The 22,201-nt window shown below is 36.1% G+C and overlaps 1 protein-coding gene across 1 annotated transcript in view; it reads right to left on the bottom strand.

Moving 5' to 3' along the window:
- The window catches only part of POF1B (POF1B actin binding protein), a 102,554-nt gene that overhangs the window by 15,879 nt on the left and 64,474 nt on the right, over positions 1–22,201 (bottom strand). Inside the window, exons 9-15 of the mRNA XM_029241265.1 lie at positions 21,126–21,200; positions 15,309–15,401; positions 14,366–14,479; positions 13,207–13,359; positions 12,764–12,883; positions 10,983–11,111; positions 10,085–10,167 (exon numbers count right to left, since the gene is read on the bottom strand). Of these exons, the coding sequence (XP_029097098.1) occupies positions 10,085–10,167; positions 10,983–11,111; positions 12,764–12,883; positions 13,207–13,359; positions 14,366–14,479; positions 15,309–15,401; positions 21,126–21,200 (767 nt within the window). The remainder of the gene's footprint in view (positions 1–10,084; positions 10,168–10,982; positions 11,112–12,763; positions 12,884–13,206; positions 13,360–14,365; positions 14,480–15,308; positions 15,402–21,125; positions 21,201–22,201) is intronic.

Consider the following 22,201-nt stretch of genomic DNA (forward strand, 5'->3'; position numbering starts at 1 on the left):
TCTCCAAACTATACAAATAGTTCATGAAGCTCAATATCAAAAAAACAAAAAAAACCCAATCAAAAAATGGGCTGAAAATCTAAATAGACATTTCTCCAAAGAAGACATACAGGTGGGCAAAAAGCACATGAAAAGATGCTTAGCATTGCTAATTATTAGAAAAATGCAAATCAAAACTACAACGAGGGAGGCTTCCGGGAAGATGGCGAAAGAATAAAATGCGGAGATCACCTTCCTCCCCACAGATACACGAGAAATACATCTACACATGGAACAACTCCTACAGAACACCTACTGAATGTTGGCAAAAGGCCTCAGACCTCCCAAAAGGCAAGAAACCCCCACGTACCTGGATAGGGCAAAAGAAAAAAGAATAAACAGAGACAAAAGGAAAGGGACGGGACCTGCACCAGTGTGAGGGAGCTGTGAAGGAGGAAACGTTTCCACACACTAGGAAGGCCCTTCGCGGGCGGAGACTATGGGTGGTGGAGGGGGAAAGCTTTGGAGCCGCGGAGGAGAGCACAGCCACAAGGATGCAGAGGGCAAAGTGAGGATATTCCCGCACAAAGGATTGGTGCCGACTGGCACTCAGCAGCCCGAGAGGCTTGTCTGCTCACCCGCCCCGGTGGGCAGGGCTGGGAGCTGAGGCTTGAGCTTCGGTCGGAGCTCCGGGAGAGGACTGGTGTTGGCACCATGAACAGAGCCTGCACGGAGTTAGTTCACCAGGGCTAGCCGGGAGGGAGTCTGGGGAAAAGTCTGGACCTGCCGAAGAGGCAAGAGACTTTTTCTTCCCTCTTTGTTTCCTGGTGCGTGAGGAGAGAGGATTAAGAGCGCTGCTTAAAGGAGCTCCAGAGACAGGATAAAAGCGCGGACGCCAGAGACGGGCATAAGACGCTAAAGCTGTTGCTGCCACCACTAAGAAGCCTGTGTGCGAGCCCAGGTCACTATCCACACCCCCTTTCCAGGGAGCCTGTGCAGCCCGCCACTGCCAGGGTCCCAGGATCCAGGGACAACTTCCCTGGGAGAATGCACGGCGCGCCTCAGGCTGGTGCAATGTCATGCCGGCAGCAGCGCAGGCTCCCCCGGCACTCTGTGCCCCTCCCTACCCCCCCCCCCCCGCCTGAGTGAGGCAGAGTCCCTGAAGCACCTGCTCCTTTAACCCCATCCTGTCTGAGCAAAGAACAGACGCCCTCTGGCAACCTACATGCAGAGGTGGGGCCAAATCCAAAGTTGAGCCCCGGGTGCTGTGAGAGCAAAGAAGAGAAAGGGAAATCTCTCCCAGCAGCCTCAGAAGCAGTGGATTAAACGTCCACAATCAACTTGATGTACCCTGCATCTGTGGAATACATGAATAGACAACGAATCATCCCAAATTGAGGAGGTGGAGGTTGAGAGCAAGATTTATGATATTTTCCCCTTTTCCTCTTTTTGTGAATGTGTATGTGTATGCTTCTGTGTGAGATTTTGTCTGTATAGCTTTGCTTACACCATTTGTCCTAGGGTTCTATCCATCCATTTATTATTTTTTTCTTAATAATTATTTTAATAACGTTATTTTACCTTTATTTTATTTTACTTTATCTACTTTCTTTTTTCCCTTCCTTCCCTCCTTCCTCCCTCCTTCCTCCCTCCCTCCTTTCCTTCTTTCTTTCTTTCTACTTCTACTAAATCTTTCTTTCTATGTTTTCTCCCTTTTATTCTGAGACGTGTGGATGTAAGGCTCTTGTTGCTGCAGCCAGGAGTCACTGCTGTGCCTCTGAGGTGCGCGAGCCAACTTCAGGACACTGGTCCACAAGAGACCTCCCAGCTCCACATAATATCAAACAGCGAAAATCTCCCAGAGATACCCATCTCAACACCAGTAGCCAGCTTCACTCAACAACCAGCAAGCTACAGTGCTGGACACCCTATGCCAAACAACTAGCAAGACAGGAACACAACCCCAACTGTTAGCAGACAGGATGCCTAAAATCATAATAAGTCCACAGACACCCGAAAACAAACCACCACACGTGGATCTTCCCAACAGAAAGACGAGATACAGCCTCATTCACCAGAACACAGGCACTAGACCCCTCCACCATGAAGCCTACACAAACAACAGAACCAACTTTAGACACTGGGGGAAGACACTAAAAACAATGGGAACTACGAACCTGCAGCCTGCAAAAAGGAGACCACAAACACAGTAAGAAAAGCAAAATGAGAAGACAGAAAAACACACAGCAGTTGAAGGAGCAAGATAAAAACCCATCAGACCTAACAAATGAAGATGAAATAGGCAGTCTACCTGAAAAAGAATTCAGAATAATGATAGTAAAGATGATCCAAAATCTTGGAAATACAATAGACAAAATGCAAGAAACATTTAACAAGGACCTAGAAGAACTAAAGATGGAACAAGCAATGATGAACAACACAATAAATGAAATTAAAAATACTCTAGATGGGATCAATAGCAGAATAACTGAGGCAGAAGAATGGAAAAGTGACGTGGAAGATAAAATAATGGCAATAACTACTGCAGAGCAGAATAAAGATAAAAGAATGAAAAGAACTGAGGACAGTCTCAGAGACCTCTGGGCCAACATTAAACACACCAACATTCGAATTATAGGGGTTCCAGATTAAGAGAAAAAGAAAGGGACTGAGAAAATATTTGAAGAGATTATAGTTGAAAACTTCCCTAAAATGAGAAAGGAAATAGTTAATCAATTCCAGGAAGCACAGAGAGTCCTATACAGGATAAAACCAAGGAGAAATATGCCAAGACACATATTAATCAAACTGTCAAAAATTAAATACAAAGAAAGCATATTAAAAGCAGCAAGGGAAAAACAACAAATAACACACAAGGGAATCCCCGTAAGGTTAACTGCTGACCTTTCAGCAGAAACTCTGCAAGCCAGAAGGGACCGGCAGGATATATTTAAAGTGATGAAGGAGAAAAACCTGCAACCAAGACTGCTCTACCCAGCAAGGATCTCATTCAGATTTGATGGAGAAATTACAAACTTTACAGACAAGCAAAAGCTGAAAGAGTTCAGCACCACCAAACCAGCTTTTCAACAAATACTAAAGGAACTTATCTAGGCAAGAAACACAAGAGAAGGAAAAGACCTACAATAACAAACACAAAACAATTAAGAAAATGGGAATAGGAACATCCATATTGATAATTACCTTAAATGTAAATGGACTAAATGCTCCCATCACAGAAACAGATTGGCTGAATTGATACAAACACAAGACCCATATATATGCTGTCTACAAGACACCCACTTCAGACCTAGACACACATACAGACTGAAAGTAAGGGGATGGAAAAAGTTATTCTGAGCAAATGGAAACAAAAAAAAGCTGGAGTAGCAGTTCTCATAACAGACAAAATAGACTTTAAAATAAAGACTATTAGAAGAGACAAAGTAGGACACTACATAATGATCAAGGGATCGATCCAAGAAGAAGATATAACAATTGTAAATATTTATGCACCCAAAATAGGAGCACTTCAATACATAAGGCAAATACTAACAGCCATAAATGGGGAAATCGACAGTAACACATTCATATTTGGGGACATAAACACCCCACTTACACCAATGGACAGATCATCCAAAATGAAAATAAATAAGGAAACACAAGCTTTATATGATACATTAAACAAGATGGATTTAATTGATATTTATAGGACATTCCATCCAAAAACAACAGAATACACATTTTTCTCAAGTACTCATGGAACATTGTAAAGGGTAGATAATATCTTGTGTCACAAATCAAGCCTTGGTAAATTTAAGAAAATTGAAGTCATATCAAGTATCTTTTCTGATCACACGCTATGAGACTAGATATCAATTACAGGAAAAGATCTCTAAAAAATACAAACACATGGAGGCTAAACAATACACTACTTACTAACAAAGTGATCACTGAAGAAATAAAAGAGGAAATGAAAAAATACCTAGAAACAAATGACAATGGAGACATGATGACCCAAAACCTATGGGATACAGCAAAAGCAGTTCTACAAAGGAAGTATTTAGCAATACAATCCTACCTTAAGAAACAGGAAACATCTCGAATAAACAACCTAACCTTGCACCTAAAGCAATTAGAGAAAGAAGAACAAAAAAATCCCGAAGTTAGCAAAAGGAAAGAAATCATAAAGATCAAATCAGAAATAAATGAAAAAGGAATGAAGGAAACGATAGCAAAGATCAATAAAACTAAAAGCTGGTTCTTTGAGAAGATAAACAAAATTGATAAACCATTAGTCAGACTCATCAGGAAAAAAGGGAGAAGACTCAAATCAGTAGAATTAGAAATGAAAAAGGAGAAGTAACAACTGACACTGCAGAAATAAAAAAGATCAAGAGAGATTACTACAAGCAACTCTATGCCAATGAAATGGACAACCTGGAAGAAATGAACAAATTCTTAGAAATGCACAACCTGCCAAGACTGAATCAGGAAGAAATAGAAAATATGAGCAGATCAATCACAAGCACTGAAATTGAAACTGTGATTAAAAATCTTCCAACAAACAAAAGCCCAGGACCAGATGCCTTCACAGGCAAATTCTATCAAACATTTAGAGAAGAGCTAACACCTATCCTTCTCAAACTCTTCCAAAATACAGCAGAGGGAGGAACACTCCCAAACTCATTCTATGAAGCCACCATCACCTTGATACCAAAACCAGACAAGGTTGTAACAAATAAAGAAAACTACAGGCCAATATTACTGATGAACATAGATGCAAAAATCCTCAACAAAATACTAGCAAACAGAATCCAACAGCACATTAAAAGGATCATACAACATGATCAAGTGGGGTTTATTCCAGGAATGCAAGGATTCTTCAATATACGCAAATCAATCACTGTGATACACCATATTAAAAAATTGAAGAAGAAAAACCATATGATCATCTCAATAGATGCAGAGAAAGCTTTCGACAAAATTCAACAACTATTTATGATAAAAACCCTGCAGAAAGTAGGCATAGAGGCAACTTTCCTCAACACAATAAAGGCCATATATGACAAACCCACAGCCAACATCATCCTCGATGGTGAAAAACTGAAACCATTTCCACTAAGATCAGGAGCAAGACAAGGTTGCCCATTCTCACCACTCTTATTCAACATAGTTTTGGAAGTTTTAGCCACAGCAATCAGAGAAGAAAAGGAAATAAAAGGAATCCAAATCAGAAAAGAAGAAGTAAAGCTGTCACTGTTTGCAGATGACATAATACTATACATAGAGAATCCTAAAGGTGCTACCAGGAAACTACTACAACTAATCAATGAATTTGGTAAAGTAGCAGGATACAAAATTAATGCACAGAAATCTCTGGCATTCCTATACACCAATGATGAAAAATCTGAAAGTGAAATCAAGAAAACACTCCCATTTACCATTGCAACAAAAAGAATAAAATATCTAGGAATAAACCTACCTAAGGAGACAGAAGACCTGTACGCTGAAAATTATAAGACACTGATGAAAGAAATTAAATATGAAACAAATAGATGGAGAGATATACCATGTTCTTGCATTGGAAGATTCAACATTGTGAAAATGACACTACTACCCAAAGCAATCTACACATTCAATGCAGTCCCTATCAAAACACCACTGGCCATTTTTCACAGGACTAGAACAAAAAATTTCACAATTTGTATGGAAACACAAAAGACCCCGAATAGCCAAAGCAATCTTGAGAATGAAAAACGGAGCTGGAGGAATCAGGCTCCCTGCCTTCAGACTATAGTACAAAGGTACAGTCATCAAGAAAGTATGGTACTGGCACAAAAACAGAAATATAGATCAACGGAACAGGATAGAAAGCCCAGAGATAAACCCACGCACATATGGTCACCTTATCTTTGATAAAGAAGGCAGGAATGTACAGTGGAGAAAGGACACCCTCTTCATTAAGGGGTGCTGGGAAAACTGGACAGGTACATGTAAAAGTATGAGATTAGATCACTCCCTAACACCATACACAAAAATAAGCTCAAAATGGATTAAAGACCTAAATGTAAGGCAAGAAACTATCAAACACTTAGAGGAAAACATAGGCAGAACATTCTATGACATAAATCACAGCAGGATCCTTTATGACCCATTTCCTAGAGAAATGGAAATAAAAATAAACAAATGGGACCTAATGAAACTTCAAAGCTTTTGCACAGCAAAGGAAACCATAAACAAGACAAAAAGACAACCCTCAGAATGGGAGAAAATATTTGCAAATGAAGCAACTGACAAAGGATTAATCTCCAAAATTTGTAAGGAGCACATGCAGCTCAATAACAAAAAAACAAATAACCCAATCCAAAAATGGGCAGAAGTCCGAAATAGACATTTCTCCAAAGAAGATATACAGACTGCCAACAAACACATGAAAGAATACTCAACTTCATTAATCATTAGAGAAATGCAAATCAAAACTACAATGAGATGTCATCTCACACCAGTCAGAATGGCCATTATCAAAAAATCTAGAAAAATAAATGCTGGAGAGGGTGTGGAGAAAAGGGAACACTCTTGCACTGCTGGTGGGAATGTGAATTGGTACAGCCACTATGGAGAACAGTATGGAGGTTCCTTAAAAAAGTACAAGTAGAACTACCATATGACCCAGCAATCCCACTACTGGGCATATACCCTGAGAAAACCATAATTCAAAAAGAGTCATGTACCAAAATGTTCATTGCAGCTCTATTTACAATAGCCCGGAGACAGAAACAACCTAAGTGTCCATCATTGGATGAATGGATAAAGAAGATGTGACCCATATATACAATGGAATATTACTCAGCCATAAAAAGAAACGAAATTGAGCTATTTGTAATGAGGTGGATAGACCTAGAGTCTGTAATATAGAGTGAAGTAAGTCAGAAAGAGAAAGGCAAATACCGTATGCTAACACATATATATGGAATTTAAGAAAAAAAATGTCATGAAGAACCTAGGGGTAAGACAGGAATAAAGGCACGGACCTACTAGAGAATGAACTTGAGGATATGGGGAGGGGGAAGGGTAAGCTGTGAGAAAGCGAGCGAGAGGCATGGACCTATATACACTACCAAACGTAAGGTAGATAGCTAGTGGGAAGCAGCCGCATAGCACATGGAGATCAGCTCGGTGCTTTGTGACGGCCTGGAGGGGTGGGATAGGGAAGTTGGGAGGGAGGGAGATGCAAGAGGGAAGAGATATGGGAACATATGTATAACTGATTCACTTTGTTATGAAGCAGAAACTATAACACACCATTGTAAAGCAATTATACTCCATTAAAGATGTAAAAACAGAACAAAACCAACAAAAAGACTACAGTGAGGTTTCAGCTCACACCAGTCAAAATGGCTATCATCAAAAAATTTACATACAATAAATGCTGGAGAGGGTATGGATAAAGGTCAACCTTCCTACACTGTTGTTGGGAATGTCAATTGGTACAGCCACTATGGAGAGCAGTATGGAGGTTCCTTAAAAAACTAAAAATAGAACTACCATATTACCCAGCAACCCAACTCCTGGGCATATTTCTGGAGAAAACCATAATTCAAAAAATACATGCAGAACAGTGTTCACTGCATCACTATTTACAGTAGCTGGGACATGGAATCAACCTAAATGTTCATCAAAAGAGGAATGGATAAAGAAGATGCAGTACATATACACAATGGACTCTTGCATAAAATAACAAAATAATGCCATTTGTGGCAACATGGATGGACCTAGAGATTGTCATAGTGAGTAAAGTAAGTCAGTCACAGAAAGACAAATACCGTATGATATCGCTTATGTGTGGAATCTATAAAAAAGTGTACAAATGAACTTACTTAGAAAACAGAAGTAGAGTCACAGATGTAGAAAACAATCATTGTTACCAGGGGATAAGCGGGGGAGGGATACATTGGGAGGTTGAGATTGACATAAACACACTACTATATATAAAATAGATAACTAATAAGGACCTGCTGTATAGCACAGGGAAATCTACTCAGTACTCTGTACTGGCCTGTATGGGAAAAGAATCTAAACAAAGAGTGGATATATGTATATGTATAACTGATTCACTTTGCTGTACACCTGAATGTTAACACAACATTGTAAATCGACTATACTCCAATAAAATTTTTTGAAAAAGAAAGTAAAGAGGATCTAAATTGAAAAGGATCCCATGCTTATTGACCAGAAGACAGTTTTGTTTATTTCTGTAAAAATTCCAGTGGGATCTTTTTTAACAGAAATTAACACGCTTAACCTAAATCCCATATGGAAAAGCAAAAGACCACAAACAGCTAAAGCTTTCTTGAAAAGAAAAGTTTAGAGACTCACACTCCTGATTTCACAACTTCAATAAAATGCTATAATAATCAAGACAGTATGGTACTAGCATAAAGACATAAATAGATTAATGGAGTGAAACTGAAAGTCTACATATTTGCCCTTACATTTATGGTAGTTTGATTGACAAGGATGCCAAGTCAATTTAATGGGGGAAAGGATAGCATATTCCATAAATGAGTCTGGGACAACTGGATATCCCCATGCACAAGAATGAACTTGGATACCTAATTTACAATATATAAAAAATTAACTCAAATGGATCCTAAATCTAAATGTAATAGATAAAAATATAAAACTCTTTAGAAGACAATGTGGGTGTAAATATTAATGACCTTGTATTAGTCAATGGTTTCTTACATATGATACCAAAAGCACAAGTGAGTAAAGAAAAAAATAGATGTATTGGACTTTCTCAAAATTAAAAACTTGTGCTACAAATGATACAATCAAGATAGTGAAAAGACAATCCATGGAATGGAAGAAAATGTTTGCAAATCATATCTCTGATAAGGGACTTGTATCCAGAATATATAAATATCTCTTGCAATTCAACAATAAAATAGCAAATAATACAATTTAAAAATGAAGCAAGACTTTAGTCATTTCTTCAAGAAGATATACAAATGCCCAATAAGCACATGAAAAAATACTATGCAACACTAATTATTGGAGAACTACAAATCAAGAGTGCAATGAGATACCACTTCCCACCCCTTAGAATGGCTACAATCCAACAGATGGACAATAACAAATGTTTGGGAGGATGGAGAGAAATTGGAATCCTCTTACATCACTGGTGGGAATGTAAAATGGTGCAGCTGTTTTGGAAAAGTCTAGCAGTTCTTCAAAAAGTTAAACAGAGTTACCATGTGCTCAGCAATTCTACTCTTCTTTATATACTCAAAGAAATGAACACATATGTCCACACAGATTTGTACCCAGATATCTACAGTAGCATTTTTCAAAATTGAAAACAGCCCCTAAATGTCCATCAGTTGATGAATGGATAAATAAAAGGTTGTACATCCATAAAATGGACTATTATTTAGTAACAAAAAATCAATGAAGTACTGACACATGCTAAAACATGGATGAATCTTGAAAACATGCAAAGTGAAAGAATTCAGCCACCAAAGACCACATTTTGATTATTCCATTTATGTGAAATGTCAAAAACAGACTTTTGCTGAAACTATTCATAAAGAGTCACTTTCTATTTGGTTTTGCTAAATTGTTGAGATGTAAGCTATGGTCGTACTGCTAACATGAGGAGAGACCCTGCCTAAGAATGACGTCTATGCAGGAAAGAGCAGAGCCAAAAGATATACAGATTTCTGAAGACATATTTTGATCACACAAATCCATCTGGACACCAAGCAATCCCAATTACGTGAATTAACTAATTCCCAGTTTAAGTTGGGTTTCTGGCATGTGCAACTGAAAGAGTCCTGACTAATATGGTTGGTTAAACAACTAATTATTTGCTTTTCACTTTCATTGTATTTACTGTATTGTAAATACAGTAAAAGTGTGCTGTTGAATTTTATTGACCATAATAGCTATGTCTTTTTGTGAACATTCATTCTTCAGTAGAATTATTGGCCAGCAGAAAACACCAAACTCTGTCTAGGGGCATATATGTCAGTTAAACATGCTATAACTTGGATTATAACATAACCAAAGTCATATCCAAATTTCATTAAAAATACATTACTTTCTAGTGGTAATAGTTGTCCTTCCACCACTGGAGGGTTGGTTATGAGATGAATATATTTCTTGTCTCAACTTTGAGAGTTCCTTACAAATAAAAGACAATATAATCATTTGAAAACCATAGAAACATGAGGTAAGAGGTATGTTTGATAATTTAACAAGGTTACTAAAGGATAATTACTTTTTTCCCTTCCTTTTTAGCCTTGAGGTAAGAATGTTCCAATCCCACTTGTTGAATTCCATATAGTCTTGCTTCATGGTACCTAATCAGTTACATTATAAGTCTCTGCAGGAATCCACTAACTGGTTCTATACTTAAGGGATAACATGAGATAGAATGGGCATGATTCTCAAGATGAAGATGTGAAAATTTTTGTTCCAAAAAGATTTAAATGTGTATCTATAGCAGAAAAATATGAAATTTCAATATGGAAGTAGATATTGTTTCATAACAGAAAATCTATCACTGAATGCTACTACAAGTACCATTTGTTCAATAACAGCAATACAACATTAGCCACCATTTGGGTAGTTTCTTCCTTCAGTACCTATTTTATGACAGATCTTGGGCTACATGCTACAGACATAGAAAGGAATATAACACAGTCCCTTGCTGAAGCAGCTCACAGCCTTATTGGGAGTTTGACTGCCAATGAGGTAGAAAATCAATGTCTTAAAATTATTAAAGGCGCAATAGCACATATTTTTTGCTTCAATTCTAGCTTTCATTTGAATTATTTCTCCTGAAATGTGAGTCTTCTACTTCTCGTAGGCACTCACATTCTACTTCATGAATAAAGTAAGTCTTGGAAACATGTCTTTTTATAGTTTGTGGGAAGTATTTATCCTACAGGGCTGAGTTGTATGGTTTGTCTCCACCTTGACCCCTTCTCTGTTACCTCCGATTGATGCTTTATAAGGGAATCCTTCTCTTCCAGCAAGCTTGTCAGTTCATGAATCTTGAATTGGAAGTCACTGCAACTTCCTTCTCTTCTCGAAACATCTTTTTGGTACTGATTTAATTGAGTCTAAGGATTTAAAAAGAACTAAGAATTATTATAATTCTCATTAACAAAATGGGTAACTGAGTTCCAGAGAGGTTAAGTGACATAAAGTCATACAGCTAGTTATGAAATGAAGAGCAAAATACCAGTAGTTATAAACATTTAAAGAGCTTTATGAATGTAATATGTGAACTGAAATGCCAATTAGGAATTTCTCACTTTTTTTAAGATTTATTGTTTATTTTTGGCTGTGTCGGATCTTAGTTGCAGTACATGGGATCTTCATTGAGGCTTCTATCTAATTGTGGCATGTGGGTTTTCTCTTCTCTAGTTGTGGCGCGCAGGTTCCAGAGCACATGGGCTCTGTAGTTTGTGGCAATGTGGGCTCTCTAGTTGAGGTGCACGAGCTCAGTAGTTGTAGCATGTGGGCTCTAGTTGCCCCATGGTATGTGGGATCTTAGTTCCCTGACCAGGGATCAAACCCGAGTCCCCTGCATTGTAAGGTGGATTCTTTATCACTGGACCACCAGGGAAGTCCAATAAATTTCTCATTTTTAAAAGGTGACTTTACTATTTAGGCTTAGGCATTACTTAAGTAAAAGTCCTAGGCAACAAGAATTAAAATAAAGCTAAGAAAACAGGTACTTTATATTCCTTCAAATACTAATTAAGGAAAACTCAATAACAAATATTATATCATAATTTGCAGTTCACAACATATTCCTCCTGCATGACTCATCTCAGTCCTCACAGCAGCCCTCTGAGATAAATATTATTATAATCTTTATTTACAAAACAGGTAAATGAGATCCAGAGACACGAAGGCACAACAGCTACTAAGCAACATAGCTGCAACTCCATGACAAGTCTTCCGACTGCAAATCCTGTCCATTTCCCTTTTTACTGCATTATGTGTGCACAGATGGCTGTTTAGGTTAAAGTGTTATTAGTAACGTTCAGATGGAAAATAAACCAGTGGAGGACATCTGCAAGAAAAATCAGCAGACTTTTGAACAAATTCTATTTTGTTTCATTTTGATTTTTGGTAAAGACTGTACATTATATTTGGAGAGAAAAAACTGTGGTCAGTTTTTCTATTAAAATATTTGAGTTTATATAACTACAATTAGGAATCAGTAAATTAAGGGTTAGTCAATTTGACCTAGAATGACAAAATAAGGCAATGTATATTTATTCTCACAAATATCACCTTAATTTTGATGCCAATTACAGGTATATAATTCAACAGTTCTTATCCATGTGCTTGACAAAACTCTTGCTACCTATCATCCTTCAAAATCAAGTGAGGATATTTATGAAGTCAAATGTGGCTTCACTGGATAATCTTGAAAGTTGCTTGGCTGCATAGAGCAAGCTTTAGGCAAGATCATAAAGTGTTCCCCCATCACCATAAATAAATAAATAGAAATTAAAAATCAACAACCCTGAACTTAAGGTCTTCTTTTGCTTTCCTAGAAAAGATGAAGCTAAATTACAAGACAATTTAACAATATTCCCTACATAGTGATATGTATTTAAAGAAATGGTTCTATGGCATACTCCTAAAACTCTACCTTTGGTTGATTTTTCTTTGTAGCATTAAACTTGAGACTATCATTATCTTATTAGAAAGTTTGTGCTGAACTGTGTATTTATGCAGTGTAGGATCTACATACCCTTAGTTTGCAGATCTCTCTATCTTTCTCCGTTCTTAAGTTTTTTACCATCTCCATGTAATGGTTGCCAATCTCAGCCATTGTAGCCTGCAGCATCGGGCCTGTGCAAGTCTCTGAGAGCTACACAAGACAAAATAAATTTCTGTTGTTAGACTGTTATGAAGGAAACCCATATTATATTACAAGACATTAATAGATGAAAACCACTTGATTAAACAAGACATTGAAATAATGACAGTGATTTTTAGGAACTGCATTATACAGCTCAGATGGCAGTGAGTTAAGACCTAACTGCATGTGAGATCATCAGAAAGCAGTCTACATATTTTCTCGAGATGAATTGGAGATATATATATATATATATATATATATATATAGCCAATGCTAGGATTACAACCATATAACTAAGACAATAACACACATTTAAAACAAAACTTGAATACCTGCAGTCTAAGATTTTTATTCTCTTGCTCTAAATTACGCTTACAGTATTCCAGTTCTTTTAGTTTATATTCTATGTCTGATAGTGTATGCTGAAGAGAAAGATTGTTTTCTTCCAATGTTTGGCATTTTGAGGTTGAGTCTTGAAGTCCTTGCTGTAAAGACACAGTAAATAAGACAAATGGATTCTACATTTTGGGAGAGAGTGCTTTTAGTTGATTAATTCAGTGAAACAAAGCAAATATTGATATTTTTCCATGCCCAGTTTTCTTATATATTTAACCTTAAAAGGTAAGTTAAGGGCTTCCCTGGTGGCGCAGTGGTTGAGAGTCCACCTGCCGTGTCCCAGTCCGGGAAGATCCCACATGATGCGGAGCGGCTAGGCCCGTGAGACATGGCCACTGAGCCTGCGCGTCCGGAGCCTGTGCTCCGCAACGGGAGAGGCCACAACAGTGAGAGGCCCGTGTACCGCAAAAAAAAAAAAAAAAAAAAAAAAGGTAAGTTAAATCAGCTATGAAAGACATTACCCTCACTTGCCTATCTTGAGTGAGAAGGAATCGAGATCAGATGAATTTTCAATGTACCAATCGAGCAATCTGACTCTTGCTGCTTTTTGACAATACCGTAACCTGCCTTTTAGTAGGCACCAAAATGACCATATGCCTGATTATGTGACAAATGAAAACTCAGCCAAATTTGGGACTGTCATGGGAATGAATTTTAAGAATGGACTGGCCTCAGAGACTCATTATGATTTCCTAAAAATCCTCTCTGCTCAGGTATCTGGAGAAATCTTCTAGAGTTCATTCATTCAGTTATTCATTGCACAAATGTGTTAAGATCTACAAAAACTTTTTTATTGACACATTAGTAGATTAAATGAACGAGTGAACTTAGATTTTCAATATTTATACAATTTTTGTTACCCAACAGAACAGATAATTGTGGATAGTATATACTTTATATCTAAAATACTTGGGGTTATCTATTTTTCTGAGAGGGCTTCAGTATTTGGAAATACCTAAAACCACTCAATTCCCATATGAACAAATTGTTCCATCATATTTTAATTTTCTGGATTATATCTCATAACTCCAATGTGCTAGTAATTGTGCATATGAAAAACTATCAAATTTATTATCAAAGAAAATGTCAACTTACCTGCTGCTGGCGATTATTTGCTCTCACTGATGCTAAGAGTTCTTCATACTCTTTTATTTGAGTTTCTTTGAATGCCAAGTCTTTCTCAAGTCTTATCTTGTCATTTTCCAGTGACTAGAAGCAAAATTATTTATGACTCAGAATTACAGAATCCTGGCAACAGTTATGTAATACAAAGACCTGTTTACATTGGAAGGTTTAAATAAGCACTTGTTTCATTTGTAATTGTTTAATAAAATGGAATTCTTAAAAGTTAATCAAACTATGGGATACAAAGGATTGAAAATTTAAAAACCCGCATCAATGGACATTTTGATGAATTGACTAATTGTAAGTACAATGAAGCAGAACCTTTTGAATTATTTTAATGTTTTTCTTCAATCTACAAAGACCCTTGTTAATCCCAGCAGGTGGTGAATTTTCAAATTAAGAGTCTAAATTGTTCATCAGAACCCAGAAACAAGAAAGCCCACTCCAAAGTCCCCAAGGAGTTATTCATTGTATGGAAAGTATTCTGAATGTATCTAGCTGATGTCATGAAGAGCACCAATTAAAATAGAAAATGTTAAGTTCTTGGAGAAAGAAGTTTTCAAGTATTCAAATAAATTCAAAGTATGCTTTATTATTACAGAAAAGGGGAAATTATGAATCAGAGTCAGATTATTGTAATTTTACAAACTACTCCCTGGCTTTAAGCATTAAATTACCTTAGCGGTAAACTAAGTAGTAAGTGTTCACCCAACTTTCATTTTCACATTGGATAACTCTTTACTCCTCTCTCCCAACCCCAATTAACTATTTCAGGAAAATAACTATATCTGGGTGAGCACAATGTTGTTGTGTTGTATTAAATTTTAAAAAGTTATACTGAATGCTTTGATTTCTATGTTATGAAGCTAGGATCTAGAAAAGATTTGGAAAGAAAAATCAAAATAAATGTTACTGTCAAGTCATTCTGAAGATGTCCAAGCTCCTCCCGTATGTTGCTGAATGTGGACAGCACTAGCCAGAGTGATTTATCAGACATACTCCTCATCTGGAGGAAGAAAATTATTGATGGTTTATTTTTACTAGCATTTAAAAATAGGCAATATAAGTAATAATAATCTTATTTTTTCTATTCCTACAAGCAAACTTATTAACAGTTTCATTTTTGATATGGCAATATTAGAATAGTGATGCAGGGCATTTGGTCAATAACATGCATTAGTAATCCAAGCAATATTCCTGAAGAGTCCCTGAAGAGATCATAGCTATGCTATTAAAACAAGGGTCTCTTATTTTTTCCATGATAAAGTATCATCTTTCTCACGACAGAAATATATCATCAAATTCTTAAATTTGCTTTTCTTCTCTATTTAAAGATTAGAAAAGATGAGACAGTCAACCTTCAAGTAATAAATTACATCTCCCTAAGTGTGTTGCCAAATGCATAGATTTTGCCTGAGTTGAGAAGAATCTAATACAAATTAAGTTTAACCTTGAAGTATAGAAATATCTCAAAATTTAAAGAGGGAGAAAAACCCTTTAACTAGATTAAACTCATTTCTTCAAAGAAAAATGGTTTTGAAAACAGGCAACTTCTGTTTCTGAAAAGATGGAGCAGAAATACTTTTCTCTATTTTTCCTGCTAAGTCTAACTAAAAACCCTGCACTTTATGTATAAAACAAACATAAAAAGACTCTGAAGGTTAAAAAAGAAGAATGAAGTCTGGTTGAGAACATTGGGAGCTAAGGAATAATACAGAAGTGATTTCCTGGGTTTTCTTTTTGCTTCATATATGAGTGGTATTGGGCAAACCAATAACAAAGAAACACCAGTGGATACAGACAACAAAAGTCCCTAGAAAAGCCTGCTCTCTCTACCCAAAGTACCATGAAAAGGGCAGCCTGGCAAGGCAGATAGCATTTAGATAATAACCAGTCTACTCCAGCCAAACACCACAGAAAAACCTGCAACTCTATTCTACGCCCACCCAAACCATCAAAAGCCAAGAAGGGAACGTAGACTCTCTCTCTCAACCTCCCTGCTTGGGTGATGTCAGAGAATTCTTAGTGAAGTGTCAAGACTTTCATCATTGCCCAACAGAAATGAGGCCACTCACATTGCAGTGTCAGTAGAGGCCAACAAGGGAACAGTAACACAACACACCTCCCCATCCAAACCAGGGTGTTTTCAGTGGGAGCCTAGTAGACAGCCACACTTCCTACACCTGCCAAGGAAGAACAAAGAGCTACTCTCCCAACCTGTGTCAACAGAGGCAGAATGGGGAACCTGGACTTCCACCCCCACGTGGCAGTAACAGGTCATGCCCCTACTTCCCCCGTTGCTCAGTATCAGAGGAGGCCTGCTAAAACAGAAGACGTGAATAAGATCCAAAGTCAGAACACAGTACCCAAAATGTCCAGGTTTCAATTTTAAAAAAGTCACTTATTCTAAGAACCAGGAAATCTCAACTTGGTAAGAAAAAAGGGTTAATACATGCCAACATCAAGATATCAGAAAAGTTAGAATTATCTGATAAGGATTTTAAGGCAGCCATTTTAAAAAGGTTTCAAAGTGACCTAAATGTCCATCAACAGAGGAATGGATAAAGAAGATGTGGCACATATATACAATGGAATATTACTCAGTCATAAAAAGGAACAAAATAGTGCCATTTGCAGAGACATGGATGGATCTAGAAACAGTCATACAGAGTGAAGTAAGTCAAAAAGAGAAAAACAAATATCACATAATATCACTTATATGTGGAATCTAGAAAAATGGTAGAGAAGAACTTATTTGCAAAGTAGAAATAGAGTCACAGATGTAGAGAACAAACTTATGGTTACCAAGAGGGGAAGGGAGGGCTGGGATGAACTGAGAGATTGGGACTGACATAAATACACTACTATGTGTAAAATAGATAACGAATGAGAGCCTACTGTGTAGCACAGGGAACTCTACTCAGTGCTCTGTGGTGACCTAAATGGGAAGGAAATCTAAAAAAGAAGGGATATATGTGTATGTAAGACTGATTCACTTTGCTGTACAGTAAGAAACTAACACAACATTGTAAGGCAATGATACTCTAATAAAAATTAATTTAATAAACACACCAAATTAAAAAAAGCTTCAACAAGAAATTGCAAAGATTTAAAACAAATAAAAAATAGAAAGTCTCAGCAACAAAACAGAAAATCTCAGAAAACAAACAGAAGCTATAAAGAGTAACTAAATGAAAATTTTAGAACTGAAAACTCAATAATTAAAAAGCAAAACAAAAACAAAAACCTCAGTGGATGGACTAAAAAGCAGAAAGGAAAGCATAGAGCAAAGAATCAGTGAACTTGAAGACAGAACAATAGAAAATACTGAGTTCTGAACATCAGAGAGAAAATAGGTTGGAAGAAAATTGAACAGCGCCTCAGTGTCCAGTGGGAGTATGACATATATCTAACATTCATGTCATCAGAATCCTAGAAGGAAAAAAGAAAGAGGGGGGAGCTGAAAAATTATATGAAGAAATAATGGCTGTAAACTTCCCCAAATTAGCAAAAAAAACATAGACAGATTTAAGAAGTTGAGCAAACCCTAAACAGGAGAGACCCAAAGAAATCCATGCCTGGACATATGAGGCAAACTTCTTAAAACTGAAGATAAATTTAAAATCTTAAAAGCAGCAAAAGAAACCTTAACTATTGGGAATAGCAATTCAAATGACAGCCGATTTCTCATGAAAAATCATAGAGGCCAGAAGGAAGTGGCATACATTTTTAAAGTGATGAAAGAAAAGAATTGTCAACTACAAATTCTGTATGCAATGAAAACAACCTTTAGGAATGAAGGGAAAATCACATTTTCAGAGGAAAAGAAAAAGAATTTTTCACTAGCAGAACTACCCTTAAAAAAATGGCTGAAGGAAGTTCTCTGAAGAAAAAGAAAATGATAAAAAAAGAAATTTGGAATATCAAGAAGGAAGAAGTAACACAGTAAGCAAAAATATAGGTAAATACAGTGGGCTTTCCTTCTCCTTTTGAATTTTCTAAATTATATTTGAAGATTGAAGCAAAATATATATATATATATAACACTGTGTGGTGTGGCTCTCAATGCCTGTAGAGGAAATATTTTTAAAATTATAAATGTGGAGGTTAAAGAAAGATAAAAGAAGCAAAATTTTCTGCAGTTCACTGAAACTGATAAAATGTTGACACCAATACACGGGGATAAGTTATGGGTATATAATGTAATACTTAGGGCAACCCCTAAAAAAGCTATACTACGTGATACACTCAGAAGCACTAGAGGTAAATCAAAATGGAATTCTAAAACATATTCAAGTAATCCACATGAAAGCAAGACAAAGAAAACAGAAACAAAAAACAGAACAAACAGAAAACACAATGGCAGATCTAGCCCTAACATATCAATAATTACAACTTGGTCTAAATACACCAGTTAAAAGACAGATTGACAGAATGATAAGAAAAAACATGACCTCACTATGTGTTTTCTATAAGAAATTCATTTCAAAGATAATGAAAATTAAAATATACATAATGAAATTTAAAAGTTGGGAAAAAAGATATACCATGCAAACATTAATCAAAAGAAAGGAGTGCTATTGATATTAGATAAAAATGACTTCAGAGCAAAGAAAATTACCAGGAACACAGAAGGACATTACATAATAAGAGTCAGTCCACCAAGAAGACATAGCAATCCTAAATGTTTATGCACCAGACAACAGAGCTACAAAATGTATCAAACAAAAACTGATAGAACTGAAAGGAGAAATAGACAAACCCACAGATATAACTGAAGACTTTTATACCCCTCTCTCGGCAACTGATAGTACTCCTTAGAAGAAAATGAGCAAGAATACATAATACAATAATTCAACAATACCATCAACCAAAGGATCTAATCAGCATTTATAGAATACTTCATCCAACAACAGATGCACATTCCTTTCATATACCCATGGAACATATACCAAAATAGACCATATCCTTGACTATCAAACTTAACCATTTCAAAAAAATTAATCTCATATGGAGTATATTTTCTGCCCACAGTGGAATCAAACTAGAAATGAATAACAGAAAGACAATAGGAAAATCTCTAAACACTTAGAAAGTAAACAATACACTTCTAAATAATCCACCAGTCAAAGCAGAAGTCTAAAGGGAAATAAAAATATATAAAACTGAAAGAAAATGAAAATACATATCATAACTTGTGGGACACAACTAAAGCCATGCTGAGAGGATATTTATAGCACTAAATGCTTACATTAGAAAATAGAAAAGGTGTGAAATCAATAATCTAACTTTCTATATCAAGAAACTAGACAAAGAAGATCAAAATAAACCAAAAGCAAGCAAAGGAAGGAAATAATACAGACGAGAAAAGAAATCAATGGAAGTGTAAACAGGAAAACAATAGAGATCAATAAAACTAAAATATAGTTCTTTGAAAAAAATCAATAAAATTGATAAACCTCCAACGAGACTGACAACAAAAAAAGAAAGAAGACATAAATCACTAGTGTCAGGAGCTAAATAGGGAAGAGTAATACAGATCCCACAGACATCAAAAGGATAATAAGGGAATACTGTGAATAGTTATGCACATATAAATTTGATAATTTAGTTGAAATTGACTACTTCCTTGAAAAACACAGATTACCACAACTCACCCAACATGAAACAGATCATTTGACTAGACCTGTAACTACTAAGGAATTGAATTTAGAATTTTTTTTAACTCCTGAAAAATATATATCCATGCCCAGATATTTTCACTGAAGGATTATACCAAATGTTTAACGAAGAGTTAACACTATGTCTATACAGTTTCTTCCAGAAAACAGAAAAGGAAGAGACATTTACCAATTCATTTCATGATGCTAGATTATCCTGACAACAAAATCAAAGCAAATACAAGAAAACTACAGACTAATGTTTCTCAGGAACTTAGATGCAAACATTCTCAGAGTTTTTTTGAGGAAATAGGCCTTGAATGCACTTTGGATGGACATCCTGCCACCAGAAATAATATCAAGGATGTATCCAAGATTCAGGTTCTGCAGAGCATATGTGTTCCCCATACCACTGTCTCTTTATAATACAGACTGTGTGCCACTAAAAATATTTCATTTAAGTTTCACAGATAAGATGTCAGGTCCAATATCTGGATGATCAACAAAGATTTGAGACCAAATATCAAACTTAGAAATTTGCCTCACTAGACAAAACTAGAGTATCTTTAGAATCCTTTCTTGCAAACACATGTACTCTTCATTTTAGCCTTATTTCTTTAGCATCTATCTTGATCTGTCTTGGTCTGTCTCTCCCTTCAGTGTAGGGGAATTTACTGCTGTAGTGGTCTCTAGCATTCCATAATTCAGGAAAATCAAGTCATTGGCCTTTCCATCTGCCAGGGGTAGGGTAGGGAGGTATAGAAAGTAGAATGGAGAAGAGGAGGGCAAATCCTATAAGTTAGAGTCAGGTTGTACTACAGCAGTGAGGAGAGAATAAGGCCATTCCACAGCCCAGAATATTTCTATAATGATTTCCTGAATCCTAGTCATTCAATACTAGTGTTTGATAGTCTGACCAAACTATAATGCAACCCTTGTTTAATCAAAAGGCAATCAACTCTTGTGAAATAGGAATTTTATTTGGGACTTTCTGTCCTTAATTAAAGGAAACATCCTGGGCTAGTGGTTTGTTAGTGTTGCCTTCACAGCCACTCTTGACCCCATCTTACCTGCAGAATATAGCGAATTTGCTGTTTTGTAAATTCTGACAATCCTTTAGGAATCAATGATTCAGTGTCTTCTGACTGTAAGAAAAGAGAGGCTTATCTTTCAACAGATACATGTTAGTGTTTTAATCAGAGGGTCAGCAGACTTTTGTAGAGAGGGACGTGTTTTTATGGACATCAGAAGATTACTTCACTTTCTGGGTAATAGTTGCCACAAACTTTACTTCTAGCATTATCAGTTCTTACTTTTAAAAAAAATCATTGTACTACATACACCATGGAAAGAACCCTGAATTACAGGAAGTTTAGGGGGAACTTTGGGGCAATCAATCAGATGTCCCATTTCTATTTTTTAAAAAGAGCAACTTAAAAACAAAAGGGTAGTCACTTAAATCCCATTACCACTTTATTTCCATGTATTTTTTAACAACTGGAAGTTTAGTTGGGTGGTAGATATGACACTTTAAAGGCTGATTTTTTAAATAATGAAAATTTGAGTAAATAAAATAAAATTAAAGGTTTACTGAGAATTTGCATAGAGCTGTGGTGACTTTTGAAAGATTATGATGTTGCCACAGCAACATTAAGAAGCTTCAACAAATTTTAAGTGAGAAGCTGAATTGAATTCAATACTTCATAAAGACAATTTAGGGCTTACTGAATTATTGTAACAAATGCAGTACGTCAATACTTTGGAAATAAAGATGAAAATTAACACAAAAGAAGCCATTGTGATTGTTACTTTGAAATCAGTTCTTTCTCTATTTGATGACTTATTCCATTAAAAGTAACTATTACCAAAATGTATATACATAATATTTAGAATTGATACTTGAAAATATTTACTTCAAGTTGCTGGCTATTTGGCATGGGACATACAAGTTTTTGAAATACATTAAAACTAAATTTGCTATTTAATTAGTTAACGTAGATTTCAGTTTTGTAAAACAGAGTATGTAGTCAGTGAACTTTTAAATGTTCTCATAAGCAAAGACAAGTTAAATCATAAGGTGACAGCTGATAAAACATTTTTTGTGTGAATGATTATTACTTTTACAACTATCACCTTTAAAGCCATT

This window comes from Monodon monoceros, unplaced genomic scaffold (assembly GCF_005190385.1).
Source record: "Monodon monoceros isolate NGI ecotype Baffin Bay Population unplaced genomic scaffold, NGI_Narwhal_1 Super_Scaffold_22, whole genome shotgun sequence".
Classification (NCBI taxonomy): Eukaryota; Metazoa; Chordata; class Mammalia; order Artiodactyla; family Monodontidae; genus Monodon; species Monodon monoceros.